The 20,915-nt window shown below is 34.3% G+C and overlaps 1 protein-coding gene across 1 annotated transcript; it reads right to left on the bottom strand.

Moving 5' to 3' along the window:
• Positions 1–695: 695 nt before the first annotated feature.
• On the bottom strand, positions 696–20,683 carry LOC127718869 (zinc finger protein 184-like). Its single transcript, XM_052224920.1, has 5 exons — positions 20,575–20,683; positions 11,470–12,489; positions 9,708–10,477; positions 7,654–7,690; positions 696–4,142 (listed from the first exon to the last, which is right to left on the bottom strand). Exons 2-5 carry the CDS (start codon positions 12,413–12,415, stop codon positions 2,833–2,835), a joined length of 3,063 nt encoding a protein of 1,020 aa, XP_052080880.1. The 5' UTR covers positions 12,416–12,489; positions 20,575–20,683; the 3' UTR covers positions 696–2,832.
• Positions 20,684–20,915: the final 232 nt, after the last annotated feature.

The raw sequence follows: 20,915 nt of genomic DNA, 5'->3' as shown, positions 1-20,915 counted from the left end.
TAAGATTCAGCATATAAAAAAATACCAAAAATTTAATTTTAGCTGAAATCAAACAAAGTTTAATTTTGGACCCTTCAAACCTTAATATGGACTAATTTGAAAACAGGGCCCAAAATAAAAAATCTAAATGCACAATAAGATTCAGCATATCATAGAGCCGCAATAATTCAGTTTTTGAAGAAATCAAACAAAGTTTAATTTTGGACCATTTGGACCTCAATGTAGACCAATTTAAAAATGGGGCCCAATATCCAAAAAAGTAATACAAGGTTAGAACCCCCAAAAAGACTTAATTTAATCCCATTGAAATTGGTTAAAAGATTTGTATTTATTTTCAATTGAAGATTTCTTGCTATTGCGCAATACTGTGCTATTGCACAATACTGTGCTGTTGCATAATACTTAATAATTTACACACCCTGTTTGGTGTGTATCTCCAGCCATATCAGTATTTGTTGCTTTTATTTATAAATCAGAAATAATCAACGTAAAAATGGAAAAAATTTTGGAATAAAAAAACCAAAAAATTATGAAAAAAAATCCCTCCAAAAAATTGGTCCCCCCCCCCCCCCCAAAAAAAAGTTTTGAAATTTTGACAAATCTTGGAGAAAAAAGTATGAACCCCCCCCCCCCCCACAAAAAAATTACAAAGATATAAAAATAAACCCCCCCAAAAAAATTTGAAAAAAAATCCCCCCCCCAATTTTTGAAGATTTTTTTCTTTGCAGAAAAAATGTACAATTTCAGAGAGGTCCATAAACTTTAACACAAGTTATTGTCTGGAAACTAGAAAAATGCTTGTTTTTGGCCCCCTTTTTGGCCCTAATTTCTAAACGTTTGGAGTAATTACCCACAAACTCAATCCCAGCCTTCCCTTTGTGGTATGGAACCTTGTAGTACAATTTCAGAGAGATCCATACACTTAAACATGAGTTATTGTCTGGAAACTAGAAAAATGCTTGTTTTTGGCCCCTGTTTTGCCCCTAATTCCTGAACATTTGGGGCAATTACCCCCAATCTCAATCCCAGCCTTCCCTTTGTGATATGGAACCTTGTGGTACAATTTCAGAGAGATCCATACACTTACACACAAGTTTTTGTCCGGAAACTACAAAAATGCTTGTTGTTGGCCCCTAATTCCTAAACTGTTGGTACCCTAACCCCTGAAATCAATCCCAACCTTCCTTTTGTGGTATTGAATCTTCTGGTAAAATTTCATAGAGATCCATTCACTTAAACTAAAGTTATTGTCCAGAAACCAAATGTGTCTTCGGACTCCGACTCCGACAAGATAGCATTATACGAACAAAATTTTTTGTGGTCGTATAAAAATGGGTAAAATAGCCACTATAAGAAGTCATTTAACATTGCACTCATGTTGACCTATTAAATATGTAGATCTTGTCTTACTGATCACCATTGCTTATTAGTGTTTCTATCTATTAATATTTTTGTGATTATAGCAAAAACACCAAAAAATGGGCAAAATTTTATGATCATTTTTGCTGTTTAAGGTTTCTATCCTCTATTATAATCTTCATGATCTTCATGATTAAAGACAAAAACACAAAAAATGGGTAAAGATCATAAATTTAGGGCAATAACTCTCATGAGGAGTCAAAAGATGATTTCTGCCATTGATTGTTTTGTAGATCTTGTCTTGCAGATCATTTTTGATATCAAATTAAGATTCTTTTACAGTTTTCAAGATAATACCCAAAATTGCAAAACACTGTTTTTTTTGTCATTTAAGAGCAATAACTCCTATAAGGAGTCGTCTGACGACTCACCATGCTGCACTGTTCCCTTGTCAAGAAATTTCATACATCAAAGATTCAAAATTTTACCAGCTGTAACTGTTTCATTTCTTTTAAGTTTGGGGAAGATAATAGAAGAATATAAAAGGGTGATGGATGTTCAAGGGATTAAACTTATATTTGGTGTAAAAAAATAAAGTGTACATCCTAATTTTTATTTTCAAATAATTTAAAAGGATCTAAATTATAATACTGTGCTATTCAGTAGGCTTTGCCCTACCACCATACAAATTGCTAAAACAGTTTTATCAAATTGCAGTTTGAAACACCTTTACAAACTGATCAACTGGTGAAACATTTTCATGATTTTAGTCATTGCTTTATTGCATTCACTTAATACTAACAACCTTTCACTGAATAAATGAGCTAAAATGTTTTATTTTTTTAGCAATTGGTATTGTGATAGGGCAAAGCCTGCTGAATAAACACAGTAACACTAAAGCTGGTTCCAGTCTTCTGTATCTCAAACATTTTGGTTGTTAACTTTGAATAAAAGTTTCAATATATATTAATGCATTATCACTTTTTCCAGTTGCACTTTGAATTCATTACTGTTAATTTAGAGGTTATTGCATGCATTTTTTATTGTGATTTTAGAATGGACAAAAATGTATGATTAATTATATATGAATGCAAGTTCTAATTATTGCGATACCCACCCAGTCGCATTATTCGCAATAATTTCTGAATTTACAGTACTTCAAACTGATCAACTAGTATAAAGTTTAATTCCAACTTTTTATGTATCAAAAAGTCAATCATTGGTTTGGAAATGTTACTGAAAGGAAGAATATTTTCATTTCACTGCACTTGCTTCACACTAACACACTTATCTCTATAGTTTTCCTCAGAATAAACATGATAAATGAATTCAAACTGCAACTCGAAGAAGTGTTTAAGTTTGTTGGCAATAATTAAGAGCAAAATATCCTTAATAAACTAACATCAGTTGAATCTTTTATCCAATGTTTAAGCAGTTCTAGATTGGAGGTTGGTACATGATTAAGAGAGGTTATTAGAGGGGAGCTATTGTATCTTGTTTCTCTTTTAATTTCCGTCGCTTTCTGTTCAAATTAGGTTGCTTTACATAAAATGATCGTTTCTGTGCAAATCTCTTGTGAATTACAAAATGTTCTTTCAATCCATCTTCATCTAAAAAGAATTTTTTACAAACTGTGCATATATTTTGAAAATTTTTCTTATGTTCATCTAAATGTTGTTTTAAATTTTCCACTGTATTGAAAACTGTATTGCAAGTCTCACATGTAAACTGACGGGTCATACCAAAATGGCGGTCAACATGTTCTAGCATAATTTGCCAAGTCTGAAACTGTTTGTGGCAAATTTGACAAACAAAAATAAAGTGATTCTCATCACACAAGTGTTGTCCTTCTTCTCTTAACTTTAACTGGCTGTTGGATAGTTCTTGAAGTTTGTCAGAATCAAATATTTGTATAGGCATGATAGGTGGCACTGTATGTGTACTGTCATTCGACACCTGTTGTATAGATGGCGCTGTATGAACACTCTCTTCTGGTGCCTGTTCTCCTGGTGTCCCTAATCCTATCTTGTTTTCAACATAGTAAAACTGATGATGCTCATGTGTTTTAAAATGCTCATAGAGATCCTGGAGTAATCTCATGGATGAGTTACACACATTACACGTATATGGAAATTCTGACATGTGTGAAGCTTTGTGTATTACAAATCTATCCTTTTTTTCTAAGATTTTAAAACAATACGGACACTCAAACCGCTCAAAGAAATTATCGCTGTGTTTCTTCATGTGCAATTCAAGATGACCTTTCTGAGTGTATGACCTTCCACACACAGTACACTCATATGCTTTGATGCCTGAATGAACAACACCATGTCTCTCAATGCCACGACGATCAGGAAACAACTTCCCACATATTGGACATTCATATTTCTTCTTCCTTCCCACAACATGAACCTTGACCTTTTGATCAATGTTCCCACAATATGCTGCATGTAAGCGGAACAAATTCATTCTGTCAAAAATCATGCCACATACATTGCATATGAACTGTCCTCTTCTTTCGTGTGTGTTAATGGCATTTTTCAGATTAGAAGCCATGTTGATTTTTTTATCAACTTCATTAACACATTCACTCTGATCAACTTCAAATGTATTGTCTGCTTGCCCTTGTTTGGAAGAGGGGTCATTAACAGGAACATTGTAACGAAAGTTAGAAGCAACAATAGATTCCATATGACAATTTTCTGCCATGTATTGAGAAACTTTATTGTACACAGAGGCATCTTGGTTATCATCTTGCACCGAGTTCATCTTCTGCTGCCCTTCTGTAAAAGTAAAATATATTAATATGATCATTAAGATATTTGTAGAAACTCATCAAGACACTATTTATAGAAAAAAAGCATTCTGAGGATATAGCATATACAGTACAATGTCCCCATAGCCATGATAGCACTTATATGGGACACACATTAAGTTGTTATTGATGCAGTCTTATCATTAATAGGGTCAGAAAATTTATTTAAACATGTTAAAGATGCTGATAGTGTCAACAACTGCAGGAGCAAACCCAAGAATAGAGGCATCTGGGTTTTTATTTCTCTAAGAACTAATATATTACAGCAATTTTCTATGTCCTAGGGCCCAAACTAACTTCTTATGATGGGACTGTATACCAAATATATCTAACTTCTTATATATTGGGACTGTTTACCAAAATATATTTGAAACATCTTATGATATGACTGTATACCAAATGTCTGCTCTAAAATTGGTTATAATGTCTGCACTAAAATGTCCACTAGCAGTTTGAATTTTTCCCAAAATTTTCATGCTCCCATGCCAAATATCAAATATGCTTGAATCTTCATATTCAGGCATTAAAAAAAATGAGGAACACTGATTTTATAACCATTTTACTAGCAAAAAAACCACCATCTGAATGATCCATTTGAAAACGCTTTGAACTCCTTTTGTAGGAAATAAAAAGAACAGATATCCAACATCCCCCACGTCGCACATATTTTATCTGTCCATGGTCAAAGGGCAATAACTAAAAAAATTTAAAACTTTTTATAAATATCTTAGAGAAATGAAGGCTTGAGAGAAAATGCAATGCAATTTCCAATATGATTAATATTTCCAAGGGGCATAACTCTTTTAAAAATAAAATGCTCCGCAGGGCGCAGCTTGATAAGACCGCAGAGGTCGAACCCTGAACAGTTGGGGCAAGTATGGACACAACATTCAAGCTTGATACAGCTCTGAATTTGGATTGTGATTAAATATTTGACACAGCATAGGTTTCTGACACAGAATGAATGTGGTCTAAGAACTTAAAAATTTTAAATTGGACATTCACCTACATGTATTATGGTCCAATATCCAAAATCTAAATACATGGTTAGATTCAGTATATCAAAGAACCCCAAGAATTCAATTTTTGATGAAATCAAACAAAGTTTAATTTTGGACCCTTTTGACCTCTATGTGGAAAAAGTTGATAAGGGGGCCCAAAAATCAAAAATCTAAATACATGGTTAGATTCAGCATATCAAAAAACCCCATATATTCAATTTTTGTTGAAATCAAACAAAGTTTAATTTTGGACCCCGATTTGGACCAACTTGAAAACTGGGCCCATAATCAAAAATCTAAATACATGTTTAGATTCAGCATATCAAAGAACCCTAAGAATTCAATTTTTGTTAAAATCAAACTAACTTTAATTTTGGACCCTTTGGACCTTAATGTAGACCAATTTGAAAACGGAACCAAAAATTAAGAATCTAAATACACAGTTAGATTCAGCATATCAAAGAACCCCAATAATTCAATTTTAGATGATATCAAACAAAGTTTAATTTTGGACCCTTTGGACCTCAATGTGGACCAATTTAAAAACGGGGCCCAAAATCCAAAAACTTAATACATGGTTAGATTCAGCATATTAAAGAACCCCAAGAATTCAAGAATAAAACCCCATTGACATTGGTCAAGAAATAAGCAATACATACAAAGTATCTTCTTTTGCACAATATTTCTTGCTATTGCGCAATACTGTACAATTGACAATTTCTTGCTATTGCGCAATATTGTGCTATTGGATATTTCTTGCTATTGCGCAATATTGTGCAATTGAAGATTTCTTGCTATTGTGCAATACTGTGCAATTGAAAATTTCTTGCTATTGCACAATACTTATTATATAATAATTTACACATCCTGTTTGGTGTGTATCTCCTACCATATCATTATTATTTGCTTTAAATATAAATCAGAAATAACCAACTTAAAATGGAAAATTTTAAAAGTAAAAAAAAAGGAAAAAAAAAAAAAATCCCCCCCCCCCCCAATTTTTTGAACCCCCTTATGATTCATCACCCCCAAACTCAATCCCAGCCTTCCCTTTGCGGTATGGTACCTTGCAGTACAATTTCAGAGAGATCCATACACTTGAACACAAGTTATTGTCTGGAAACTAGAAAACTGTGTTTTTTGGCCCCAATTTCCTAAACGTTTTGGACAATTACCCCCAAACTCAAATCCAGCTTTCCCTTTGTGATATGGAACCTTGTAGTACAATTTCAGAAAGATCCATACACTTACACACAAGTTATTGTCCTGAAACTAGAAAAATGCTTGTTTTTTGCCCCTTTTTTGCCCCTAATTCCTAAAATGTGGAGGCAATTACCCCCATCATCAATCCCAGCCTTCTCTTTGTGGTATGGTACCTTGCAGTACAATTTCAGAGAGATCCTTCACTTGAACACAAGTTATTGTCTGGAAACTAGAAAAATGCATATTTTTGGCCCCAATTCCTAAACGTTTTGGACAATTACCCCCAAACTCAATTCCAGCTTTCCCTTTGTGATATGGAACCTTGTAGTACAATTTCAGAAATATCCAAACACTTACACACAAGTTATTGTCATGAAACTAGAAAAATGCTTGTTTTTTGCCCCTTTTTTGGCCCCTAATTCCTAAAATTTTGAGGCAATTACCCCCAAAATCAATCCCAGCATTCCCGTTGTTATATGGAACCTTGTGGTAAAATGTCCGAGAGATCCATACACTAACACACAAGTTATGTCTGGAAGTTACAAAAATGCTTATTTTTGGCCCCTTTTTGACCCCTTATTCCTTAACTGTTGGTATCATAACCCCCAAAATCAATCCCAACCTTCCTTTTGTGGTATTAAACCTTATGGTTAAATTTCATAGAGATCCATTCACTTAAACTAAAGTTAGAGTGCGAAAACCAATGTGTCTTCAGACGACGACGACGACGACGCCAATGTCATACCAATATACGACCATTTTTTGCGGTCGTATAATAATTGAACGGCACTGATTTTTTAACTTGTCCAAGACATTGTTGATATAACCTTATGATATAAGTTTCATAAAAATCTGGCAAGAATTGTACACGAGAGCGCTAACAATGCAATTTTCCATATAATTAATGTTTCCAAAGGCATAAATAACTCTTTTCAAAATAATTGATCGGCACTGCTTTTGGAACTTGTCCAAGACATTGCTGATATAAACCTACAATTTAATTTTCATAAAAATCTGCAAGAGTTGTACAAATGAGAGTGCTAATGATGCAATTTTCCATATAATTAATGTTTCCAAGCGGCATAACTCTTTTAAAAATAGTTAATCGGCACTGATTTTTGAACTTGTCAGAGACATTGCTGATATAAATCTGTGATATAAGTTTTATAAAATATTGGCAAGAATTGTACATGTGAGAGCACTAACAAGACTGGATGGACAGATGGACAGATGCCTGGTATTTCTATATCGCGTGGGGGGCATAAATTTTCTTACCTGTTTTATCTTGTAAGCTATTGTCCTCTTTGTGTTCCTGTCAATATAATACATATCTACATTTAAAGTCATTAAGAATTTTCAATATCTTAGAAATATAAAATTTTCCTGCTTATTACTATGATTCTTGTGAAAATATAAGTGAAATCAAAATAAGAACCTTTTTTTCTTGAACAAATTGCAGGTAAATATGATGAAAACAGGATGTAACTCAGTGACAGATCATTATATATTTTCTATTGAAGGCAAAACATAATAAAATGCTCCGCTGGGGTGCAGCTTGATACGACCGCAGAGGTGGTACCCTGAACAGTTGGGGCAAGTATGGACACAACATTTAAGCTCGATACAACCCTGAATTTGGATTGTAATTAAATAAATGACACAGCATAGGTTTCTGACACAGAATGAATGTGGTCTAAGAACTTAAAAAATTTTAATTTACCTATTCAAACCATATCATTATTATTTGTTTTTATATATAAATCAGAAATAACCAATTTAAAATGGAAAATTTTAAAGAAAAAAAAGGAAAATAAAATCCCCCCCCCAAATTTTTTGAACCCCCTTACAATTCAGCACCCCCAAACTCAATCCCAGCCTTCCCTTTGTGGTATGGTACCTTGCAGTACAATTTCAGAGAGATCCATACACTTGAACACAAGTTATTGTCTGGAAACTAGAAAAATGCTTGTTTTTTGGCCCCTTTTTGGACCATAATTCCTAAACGTTTACGGCAATTACCCCCAAACTCAATCCCAGCTTTCCCTTTGTGATATGAAACCTTGCAGTACAATTTCATAAAGATCCATACACTAACACACAAGTTATTGACCTGAAACTAGAAAAAATGCTTGTTTTTTGCCCCTTTATGGCCCCTAATTCCTAAAATTTTGAGGCAATTACCCCCAAAATCAATCCCAGCCTTCCCTTTGTGGTATGGTACCTTGCAGTACAATTTCAGAGAGATCCATACACTTGAACACAAGTTATTGTCTAGAAACTAGAAAAATGCTTATTTTTGGCCCCTTATTCCTAAACCTTTTGGGCAATTACCCCCAAACTCAATTCCAGCTTTCCCTTTGTGATATGGAACCTTGTAGTACAATTTCATAAAGACCCATACACTTACACACAAGTTATTGTCATTAAACTAGAAAAATGCTTGTTTTTTGCCCCTTTTTTGCCCCTAATTCCTAAAATTTAGAGGCAATTACCCCTAAAATCAATCCCAGCATTCCCTTTGTGTAATGGAACCTTGTGGTACAATGTCAGAGAGATCCATACACTTACACACAAGTTATTGTCATGAAACTAGAAAAATGCTTGTTTTTTGCCCCTTTTTGGCCTCTAATTCCTAAAATATTGAGGCAATTACCCCCAAACTCAATTCCAGCATTCCTTTTGTGATATGGAACCTTGTGGTACAATGTCAGAGAGATCCATACACTAACACACAAGTTATGTCTGGAAGTTACAAAAATGCTTATTTTTGGCCCCTAATTCCTTAACTGTTGGTACCATAACCCCCAAAGTCAATCCCCACCTTCCTTTTGTGGTATTGAACCTTATGGTAAAATTTCATAGAGATCCATTCACTTAAACTAAAGTTAAGAGTGCGAAAACCAATGTGTCTTCGGACGACGACGACGCCGGACGTCATACCAATATACGACCGCAAAATTTTTTTTGCGATCGTATAAAAATGAAATTAATCAATTGATCTTTTTGCACTTTAATTCTATTTTTCTAATTCTGTATGCATTTAAACTGGTTCTGACCATTCCAGTTTGATAAATTTTAATAAACCACATTAAAATGTGTGTGTGTGTAATTCCTGTCATATCCATTTGGAACACTGAACTCAGTATATTCCTTAAATCACTGCAGAAACAGATTCTACCACCGTACCCTGTTGACTACAATATTTATCATTTTAATAAGTCAATTTTAAATGCTCTGCAAGCTTCACATATTCAAGATTCAAAATTTCTATGTTGGTTAAATATTGTAATCAGCGTGGTTAGGTGGTGTGGTAGAATCTATATACATACCTTATTAACATTATCGTTACTATCAGAATGTTCATTTTCCTCAGTACATGTTCCACTAACTGCTTCATCAGTCACTGTTGCTTCTTTCTGTGAAGAGAATGCTGGGACATCACCATTTGTAGGCTGTTGTCGAGGAAATGAATATAAAACTTGATGAATATGTTTGTGGGTCAATAAATCTGTGTTGCTATTTAGAAATTTTCCACAAATTTCACATTTTGTCACATAATTTGGAGCATGTTCTTTCTGATGTACGGCAAAGTCATCTGTACTCTCAAATTCTTTACTGCAAGTTTCGCATGTAAATAAAACTTTTTCACCAGTATGACGACTAATATGTTGCTGAATGGTAAACCAGTCTATGAATTCTTTCTTACAAAGCTGACAGACAAACAAAAACTTTCCTAATTTACCCTCAACTGCTTTGTTACAGTTGATTCCAGAACAACTTCCACTTAAATTCTTTAACTTTGGCTTTTTCAACGGAGATTTTGAACGTGGTTTGTTTTCATCTGATAATTTGGATTCTTGTACCACCTGCACATAATATAACTCTGTATTGCGATGCTTTATGATATGTTTGACCAGGTCAGATTTTTCTTGGAATTGACCACCACAAGCATTACAAAGATATGGCATGTTTTTTGAACGATAATGAAAGTTTTTATGAGTTGTGTATTTATCTTGTCTTTGTGAAATCTTGAAACAATATTCACATTCCAGTGGGTCTTCCCTATCATTGTGCATCCTCTGATGTTGTTGTAAATGTCCTGGAAAACAAAAAATCTTTAAAATTACAAGTAAATACACTGTTGACACAGAGATATGACTCGTCTGTATGTAATTTTGATAGTATAATGCAAATGTTGAAATTAAAATGGCCATACTTTAACATGTTAACTATCATGCAAATGTTGAAATTAAAATGGCCATACTTTAACATGTTAACTATCATGTAAATGTTGAAATTAAAATGGCCATACTTTAACATGTTAACTATCATGCAAATGTTGAAATTAAAATGGCCATATTTTAACATGTTAACTATCATGCAATACACTCAACATCAATGAACCATGAATTAAGGTGCAGGGCCAAATTATGTCCGTAGAAATGAGAAATACTGAATATCAATGAATTATCATAAATGGTTCCCCTGAAACATGTTAACATGGTTAAATTGACCTAATCACAAAATTTGTAAACTATGTAAATTCTGAAACGATTGACCATGAACGAGGTCTCGAAGATATGAGATGAGATTATATTGACTACATCTGATTTACATAGAAGTAATAAATAAATATTTTATCTTTTCTCTTGTTCTGAAAAGAGCAATTAGTTTTGATAAAACAGGAAAATTGTCATTATCTGAAATTTTCCAGATGCAGTAACACTTCAAAAAATGTTTTGTAGCTTTCAGTATGGATTTGGAATGAAATCCTAATTGCGTCCATTTTTCTGTCATCAAATTGATACCTTTTGTATGGCAATATGAATCGCCGTACTATCTTGTCTTTTTCTGGTTTAATTTTAATTGTCAAAATCTGAACATTTTGCTGATAACTGATTACACTTCTATGTAATTAAATGTTGTATACTTTGTACTTGTTTGTATTACTATTTGTACCAGATGAATTCTTATATATTTACACTAATTAAAAATAGGTGTTAACTTATACTTTTAGTTTTGCAGGATTTCAGGTAACAAGTTTAAATATATATGCAAAATCTTGTAAACATTTATGTTATGTAAATTTACCTTTCTGAGTGTAAGACCTTTCACAAATGGCACATTGGTAAGGTTTAACCCCAGAATGAACTACTTCATGCCTGTCAAGTCCACGTCTGTCTTTAAATACTTTGCCACAAATTTCACATTTGTGTTCTGTATTTGTTTTTTTCCTCTTTAACTTCCTTCTTGTCAGACATTTTTTCACATGAATATGGTGTGCCTTTGCATCTGTGAAAACTACTTGACACAAATGACATACAAAACAACCAGAATTACATGTGTCATGTTCCTTTTCTCCAGAATTACAGGTGTCATATTCCTTTTCCCCAGAATTACAAGTGTCATATTCCTTTTCACCAGTGTTGAAACCAAATGTTTCATCTTCATCACTCTGGTCAATATTACAAGTCTTCAATCTCCTAACCGTTTCTTTTCTTTTTCTTCTGTTTCTACTTTTACCTTGGTTTTCTGTGATATCTTCCTGAACAGTAGTGGTAAAGGCTGAATTGGTAAGTATGTTATTGAACTCAGGTTGAGGCAAATTCATTTTCATACTACTGGTTGACATGGTTGATACAAATTCACTGACTGGTTCTTTTTTCTTACTTGTCTCCTGCCCATCTTCATGCTCTACAGCCTTCCACAACTTGACAGGATATGGTACATCACACTTTTGATTTGTAATTCCTGAATTCTCCATCTCAGAACTAAATTCATACGTGTTCCCATAGTCACAATCTTCTGTATCAGAATCATCATTATTTATTTCCTGTTTAGTATTGCTATGGTTACAACCTTCCGAATCCTTATTTTTAAGTGATGAAATGTTTTCATGGTATAAATCTTGGTAACTTAAAGTATAATGATCCCTCATAGAATCTGTGTTACCATGGTAACCATTATCTATTTGATCATCAACTGGTTCTGTTTTAATCTCAATTTGAAAGTCTGAATGACCATCTTGATTCCACATTTTTTTCACCGGCTCATTTCAGTTTAAATTCATAACTTGGTGTCCGTTGCCGTTCTTAATGCCTAAGATCACATCTAAAAGAGAAATAAATGTAACAACCCATTGGAGGATATAAATATAAATATGGCAAAACAATGAGACAGAATCTCATAAACACATGGTAGGCAAGAATTAACATACATGTACATGCAAAGTGAGAAATTGTAACATCTTCTCACTGGAGGCAATCACCCTTTCACTTGATGTGCTTGACTAGTGTTCTTGTCAGAAATTCCAAACAGGATCTTTTAAGGCTGGGAAAAAAAACAAGGTATAAAAAAAACTAGACAAAGTGATGCCCCCGCACTCCATTATGAAGTAACTGTATTATAACAAAGTCAATGTAGGACTTTCTTTGAGATATTATTGTGTCTGGGAGACACAAATGATGCCCCCGAAGATGCATAGTGTTATTTTAAAATGACAAAGTTCAACTATCTCCCAAAAGAGCAAATATCAATAAAAAATCAAAACCCTGACCACATGCACACCTTCAATACATGTACAAACAGCCAGCAAAATGAAAACTTCCTAGCATTCAAACTGTAGGAGGAGTTATCTGGAATAACTATATACCAATAATGGGACGGACGGACAGGGGTAAAACAATATGCCCCCAAATTTTAGTTGCGGAAGGACGGATGGAGGGACAGGGGTAAAACAATATGCCCTCCAACTTTTAGTTGGGGAAAATTGGGGGGGGGTAAAAATTGCAAAAACTTTATTCTGCCTATATCTAACTATTGCAGAAAAGATTTGAAATTATTTTTTTTGTTCTCTGAAAATGACAATGGCAATAATAGTTCAGACATATTGTAGTTTCATATTATTATTGCTATAATAATAATAATATGAAACTACAATATGTCTGAACTATTATATGTAAAAATAAGCTTATAAAATCATATTTCTCAGTATTATCCATTTTTTTGGGGTTGAGCCCAGCCCGGGAAAACCAGACCCAGGAATTTCTGGCCCGGGTAATTCTTTGCCATCTCTACCTTTGCCAAAAGGAAATTTTCAAGTACGACTTTGATGCTGAAATTTATAGGATCAGGGTTACAGGGTAAAATAATTTAAAATTTTCCAAAAAATATAACGCTCCCCTATAAAACAATACATAAAAATCATAATAATGATTTAGTTACAGTATCAAAAACTTTCAGACTTAATTTTTCAATATTTACTTAATTACATCTGTATTTTATTTTATTTATTTTATTTTTTTTTTGGGGGGGGGGGGGGGGGTGGTCCTAGGTCTTGCTTTATCTAATGTTATTACAAACAATTGTAGGCTTAGCAGGAGACCATATGTTTAATATGTTTTATAAAATAAAATAAACTTGAAACATTATGAGGTTAAGAAATAAGTTGCAATATTTATTTATTTTTAAAAACTGAAGGACTTTACTTATAAGTTATTAATATATATTTAACTATATATGAAATAATAAATTGGGATGTGGTATGAAATGAGACAACTATCCTCAAAAGACATTAGGGCAAGGGTGCAAATAACTACAATTTACTTTACAGTTGTCAACAATGAGAAAACAACATACATTCAATGTTTGTGTTGGGATTTAGAAATTTTAGTTTTTAACAAAGATTTGTTTGTTGTCATCTTCGCTAGCCAAGGGTTACAATCCAGTCCCTTCCTCTCCACCCTTGGTAGATTAAGCCAACATTTGTGATTACAATGCTGTGCCATCTGCCGGTAGATAAAAGTCACGCCCATTCCGACTACATCATTCTTGACCAATGGCAGCACTTGAACTTTCTTCGGTGTGGAGGTGTAAATGGTTGTGTCTAGTGTTTACAAATTTCGTGAAGCAGGAACCGAAAAATACGTTGACATTCCAACATGTGCTCGAGAAACATACACAGGATTTCAATTAGTTGTAATTCAACTTTAAAATTGTCACTAAATAGCGTCCTATGTTTTGGGGGTAAATAATAATTTATTACACAATCAACACATGGCATTTGTTTATTTACATTCTCTACATTTACACGTGATCACCTTAAAGGCGCTTTTTGATTGGATGCAGCCAGTTACAACTGCGGCCAATGGAAATCATTAACTCGTGGATCAGAAATTCGACCTTAATCCACTATGGGTGGAGAGGAGGGGACTGGATCATAACCCTTGGCTAGCAAAGATTTGTTTGTTGTATATAATCATAATGTACTATCAACCTGACTTAATCAGTGTTCATGGTGTTAAAAAATCATTCAATTCATCAGAGGAAGTGCAATAAGCCAAACAAGAATGTTCATATCAAAACGACATGACATACTATGGACTTGTCAGAATTGGCTGGGACTCACCATTTCAAAAAGTGATGAGTCCCAGGAATTACCATAAAAATATCCTAGTGAGAATCCTGAGAGTAAACTAATTCTAAATTTTAAAAAAATAACCCTCCCGAAACAATCCGTATATTTTCAGGTTATCGGAATTCCCATGGGGACTAACTGTGCACCACTTATTGCAGACCTGTTTCTGTATTATTATGAGTTACAATTTATGACTAAAATCAGCAAAGACCCATCGAAACAACATCTGATTCAAAAATTTAATAACACTTTTAGATATTTAGATGATGACGACTTCAGTATGTACACGAAAGAGATTTATCCTGCCGAACTGACTTCAAACAAGAAATGATTGTAACAGGATGCTGTTACGAAGTCTCCCAAACGAAGCTCCCATAATTCGTAATTCCCAGGGTCGCCTGACATTGGGCAAAGTCCAGTGAAAATTGGTTTGGTCCAGTAAAGTTATATGCATTAGTGATGCCTTGGACTAACCCTGTATATCATTCAAATCATCTTGGCATGATAAACCAGAATATATATGGTTTAGGGGTGGGGATCTCGACCATTTACAAGATACTAGAACATTGGGGGTGGGGGGAACCCCTGGGGACTGACCCTATACGTCATTCAAATGTTTGAGACATGACGAACAGGAATATATATGGTTTAGGGGTGGGGATCTCCACCATTTACAAGATATTAGAACATTGGGGGTGGGGGAACCCCTGGGGACTGACCGTATACGTCATTCAAATGCTCGAGACATGACGAACAGGAATATATGTGGTTTAGGGGTGGGGATCTCGACCATTTACAAGATATTAGAACTTTCTCAAATGGCAGGGGGTAGGGATGACCCCTGGGGACTAACCCTGTATATCATTCAAACCTTCTTAGCATGAAAAACCAGAATATATATGGTTTAGGGGTGGGGATCTTGACCACTTACAAGATATTAGAACTTTCTTAAAAGGCATGGAGTGGGGGTGACCCCTGGGGACTAACCCTGTATTTCAATTGATTTGCTTTATCATGACAAACCAGAATATATATAGTTTAGGGGTGGGGATCTCGACCACTTACAAGATATTAGAACTTTCTTAAATGGCAGGGGGTGGGGTGACCCCTGGGGACTAACCCTGTATTTCATTTGATGTGCTTTATCATGACAAACCAGAATATATATGGTTTAGGGGTTGGGATCTCAACCATTTACAAGATATTAGAACTTTCTCAAATGGCAGGGGGTCAGGATGACCCCCAGGGACTTACCCTGTATATCATTCAAACCATCTTAGCATGACAAACCAGAATATATATGGTTTAGGGGTGGGCATCTTGACCACTTTCAAGATATTAGAACTTTCTTAAAAGGCATGGGGTGGGGATGACCCCTGGGGGTTAACCCTGTATTTCATTTCATGTGCTTTATCATGACAAACCAGAATATATATGGTTAAGGGGTGGGGATCTCGACCATTTACAAGATATTAGAACTTTCTCAAATGGCAGGGGGTAGGGATGACCCCTGGGGACTAACCCTGTTATATATGGTTAAGGGGTGTGGATCTTGACCACTTACAAGATATTAGAACTTTCTTAAAAGGCATGGAGTGGGGGTGACCCCTGGGGACTAACCCTGTATTTCAATTGATTTGCTTTATCATGACAAACCAGAATATATATAGTTTAGGGGTGGGGATCTCAACCATTTACAAGATATTAGAACTTTCTCAAATGGCAGGGGGTAGGGATGACCTCTGGGGACTAACCCTGTATATCATTCAATCCATCTTAGCATGACAAACCAGAATATATATGGTTTAGGGGTGGGGATCTTGACCACTTACAAGGTATAAGAACTTTCTTAAATGGCAGGGGGTGGGGGTGACCCCTGGGGACTAACCCTGTATTTCATTTAATGGGCTTTATCATTTAGAACATTTTCAATTAAAAAGATTGTGTCTATCACAAACGGTTTTCAATTTATAATCATTTGAAAATTTTAAAAAATAAAATCCCATAGGGTTCTATAGTTAAACCCTCTTTTCTTTTTGCCCCTCAATGTACCCCTTTATAAACCCCATTGCACAAACAAAACCCTGATTGCACCACTAGACATGTTAGTCTAACATATTGTGAAACCCTAAGTTAATCTGACAAGCGGTTTTGGAGACCGGGTGCGGACAAGTTCAAATTTAAAAGCGGCGGAAGAGGAAGAGGAAGAAGAATAATAATAATAATAAGAACTGAGCAAAAACAATAAGTTAATACTAACAATGAACACTGCCCTTTCCTGGATCTTGATATCATTATCTTTAACGGGAAGCTTAATACCAAAATTTATGATAAAAGCGATGATTTTTCATTTCCTATTGTTAATTATTCATTTTTAGATGGTGACGTTCCCTTGTCGCCATCTTATGGTGTTCATATATCTCAACTTGTTCGATTCGCTCGTGTATGTAACAACGTATTTGATTTCAAGTTTTCAACGAAAGAAATCTCTGTATTACTGAAAAATTATTACACCAGGGTTTTTGATATCATAAACTAGTCAAAACATTTACTAAATTCTATCATCGGTACAAGGACATCATTTGTAAATATAAATCAACATGCAGACATCTTATACTTTCAGGTATTTCACATCCAATATTTTATGGTAATATTCTTTACAAAGCACAAAAATGTCGGCATTCACCTCAAAAGCTAACCAAACCTTTAAACAGACTTATTTGGAAAGGATATAGTTACGATACTGTTGTCAAGTCATTAAGGATTGCATATTTTGGTATTAATATTGATTCACTCATAGGGTCTTTGCATCGGAAATAAACACATTTATTCTAAAACCAGTTGTTTGCATGATAAGGGTTATGTCCTTCTCATATATTTTATGATGGTATGATACTAAACCCCTAACGGGAGGGATTGTACTTGATTTTCATATGATGAAGACATAATCTTTCAATCAGTTTAATTGAGGTCTGGAGCTGGCATGTCAGTAACTGCTAGTAGTCCTTTGTTCATTTATGTATCATTGTCATTTTGCTCAGTTTCTTTTGTTACCTATTCTGACATCGGACTCAGACTTCTTTTAAACTGAGTTTTACTGTGCGTATTGCTATGTGTTTCTTTATTCTACATTGGCTAGAGGTATAGGGGGAGGTTAGAGATCTCACAAAACATGTTTAACCCCTGTTTTTGCGCCTGTCCCAAGTCAGGAGCCTCTGTTAGTCTTGTATGTTTTTTTAATTTTAGTTCATTTATATGTTTTGGAGTTTAGTATGACGTCCATTTTCACTGAACTAGTACACAATTTTATTAAGGGGCCAGCTGAGGACCACATCCGGATGCGGGATTTTCTCGCTGCGTTGAAGACCCATTGGTGGCCTTCGGCTGTTGTCTGCTCTTTGGTCGGGTTGTTGTCTCTTTGACATATTCCCCATCTCCATTCTCAATTTTATCATAATAGTCATGATCATGATGATAATGATTTATTTACAGTATTAAAACTTTCATACATAAATATTTAGTTCTTAATTACATGACTGAATTACATCTGTATTTAATTTTTTTTTAGGGGGGAGGGGGGGTCCTAGGTATATTTAATGTTTTAACGCACAATTGTGGGCAAATCTAAACAGACTTTTGTTTGAAAAAAGCTTTGATTGATTGATAGATGTTTAATGCCACTTTCACCACTATTGTTCTATTTCATGATTGTCAGTTTTAATTGGTAAGGAAGTCGGAGAAAACTGCAGACCTTCAGTAGGAAAACTGATAATCCTAGTCAATTAAGATTGGAGTCAAGAGCACCTGCCACGATGTGCGGGATTCAAACTCACAACCTCTTATAGAATTGGGCCAACCTTGAATCTATAACAGTGCCAATACAGAAACAGCCAGTTAATAATAATATACACCTATTGACTGGGTATGAGGGTAATATCAAGTTTGTTGTCCCTGAGATACCAACTATTGCTGGCGGCGAATAGTAATAGCAAGTTTGTTGTCCCTGAGATACCAACTATTGCTCACGGTGAAGCCGAGGGCAATAGTTAGTATCAAAGGGACAACAAACTTGCTATTACCCTCATAACTAGTCATTAAGTGTTTTATTATACCAAACAAAACAACTTTCTAAAAAGAATACATACACCATTTGAAAAAAAAAAAATGATCACATAGACATGCACAAGATGAACTATCAGGAGTTTTTTCCCAGTGTGGTATTTGTCAATATTTTATTTACTGCAGTTAAGACCAGGAATCCTTGTGTAAAAATTCCCGAGCATATGATAAACACTAGCTAAAATATTTTACCGTACACCAAAGCAATCTCAGATTATGAAGACGACAACAGACCAATACCCTACATTTGTTATGTTTTAGTTCTTAAAATATGTCGAGTAGAATTTCTTTTCTAATTGCTTCTGGTAAGTAATATATTAATTTGAAAAAACTACAGATACATACAGATTATACCGTTTACAATATTTCAGAGTTTAACGTTGCCAAGCGCACAAATCCAAGCAGAATAGTCGATGACGTCTTTGTTGTCCAATGAAAAATTAGTATGAAAAAGTAGGGGAAAAATGTTTATAAAACTATTGACTGGGGTAATAGTCTTCGAAATTATTGACTGGCAAATAGTCTGTGGAATGAAATAGTACAAATATTTCATTCTTTTTTATATAGAAAAAAACATATTGAGGTATAATAATACTATGGGTGCAGGTCGTTTCATAACCTGGCCGTTTCGTACCTAGTCGATTCGTAACTAACTAGGTCGTTTTGTAACTGAGACGTTTCGTAACCTAATAACAATATATCATGATATGAGTTGTAGGTTATGGAAGAAATGTTGACATGTGAAAAAAAAGTAGAAAATAATTATTTTTTTCAGGTCGTGTGCCATTTTTAATCCTCTACTTAATCACTTGACACCTTATTACTTATAATCACCTGTCAATAGCTGTCATAAAACCATTAAGGTTCAACACCAGGCATAATCACCAATTAGCCAAGAATAAATAATTTAAAACAGTTTTAAATTATTACAATATTGTTATTATTTGATGCATACTTTGATCATTTTTCAATAAAAAATATATTAAGTATGCAGAACTGTGATAAATAAATTACTTTTACTTTATTTAAATTATTTCCTGTATTATTTGAAAAAAACACAAGAAATTTATTCTGGCTTCAATATATAGACATTTCTAAGAGATCTACACTTCCAGAGACAAAACTAGTGAATTAATTTATATATATTGTCTTTAACTGTTTAATTAAGACAAAACTAATAGAGACACACTTTAAAACCATATATACATTGTAATTACACCAGGTATGAAATGTCTCAGTTACAAATCGACCTAGATACGAAACGACCAGGTTACGAAACGACTAGCATTCAATACTATATTATAGCCCAAATAGGGTATAAATTTTAGGTGCAAAAAATCGTAATTTTTTTAATTTTGCAAATATAATTGAATAGTGCACTGGTTTATGTCAATAGTACATGTAGCAACTTTTCCAGAGTAAGTTGCTAGAGTAGATTGATCCCTCTGAAATATGTCATCTTCCAAGGAATTCAACTCATAAACAACCAGGTACATTTGTACATGTACATGTATTCAGAAAAGTTGCTAAAGGTTGATCCCAAACCTGTTAAACGTCATGACCCCAAATAACCCCTTCAGAGGCATCTTGGCTACAGCCAGTAGGCAGTACAGGTTTGTGATGTTGTATATTTGCTATTTTGGTAAACAGTTTATACTTACATGCAAATAAAGAGGGAATAAAGACTATGTTAAAACACAAAGAGTCTTCAAAACATTTCGGCTTCATTAGGCGCGTCAAAAAATAATTTCTCAGAGGGAGAATCCACTTTTTTTTATGTTTAACAGGAAGCAGTTTAAGATAAATAATATGAGAGCAAATTCGGTTTTGAACTCCGAATTGTTGACAGTCTTTCAAATACCTGACATACTCCAACACTGAGACATGATATTCCGCTGCTCTACGCTGGCTACAGATATTCGGGTTTTTTTCAAACCAGAACAAGCTTATCCTTAAAAATAACTGTATGACAATGACAATGATTTTTATATTTTATTGTGTT

This window comes from Mytilus californianus, unplaced genomic scaffold (genome assembly GCF_021869535.1).
Source record: "Mytilus californianus isolate M0D057914Y unplaced genomic scaffold, xbMytCali1.0.p SCAF_10, whole genome shotgun sequence".
NCBI classification, from domain to species: domain Eukaryota; kingdom Metazoa; phylum Mollusca; class Bivalvia; order Mytilida; family Mytilidae; genus Mytilus; species Mytilus californianus.
This window is presented reverse-complemented; position numbering and strand designations above follow the sequence as displayed.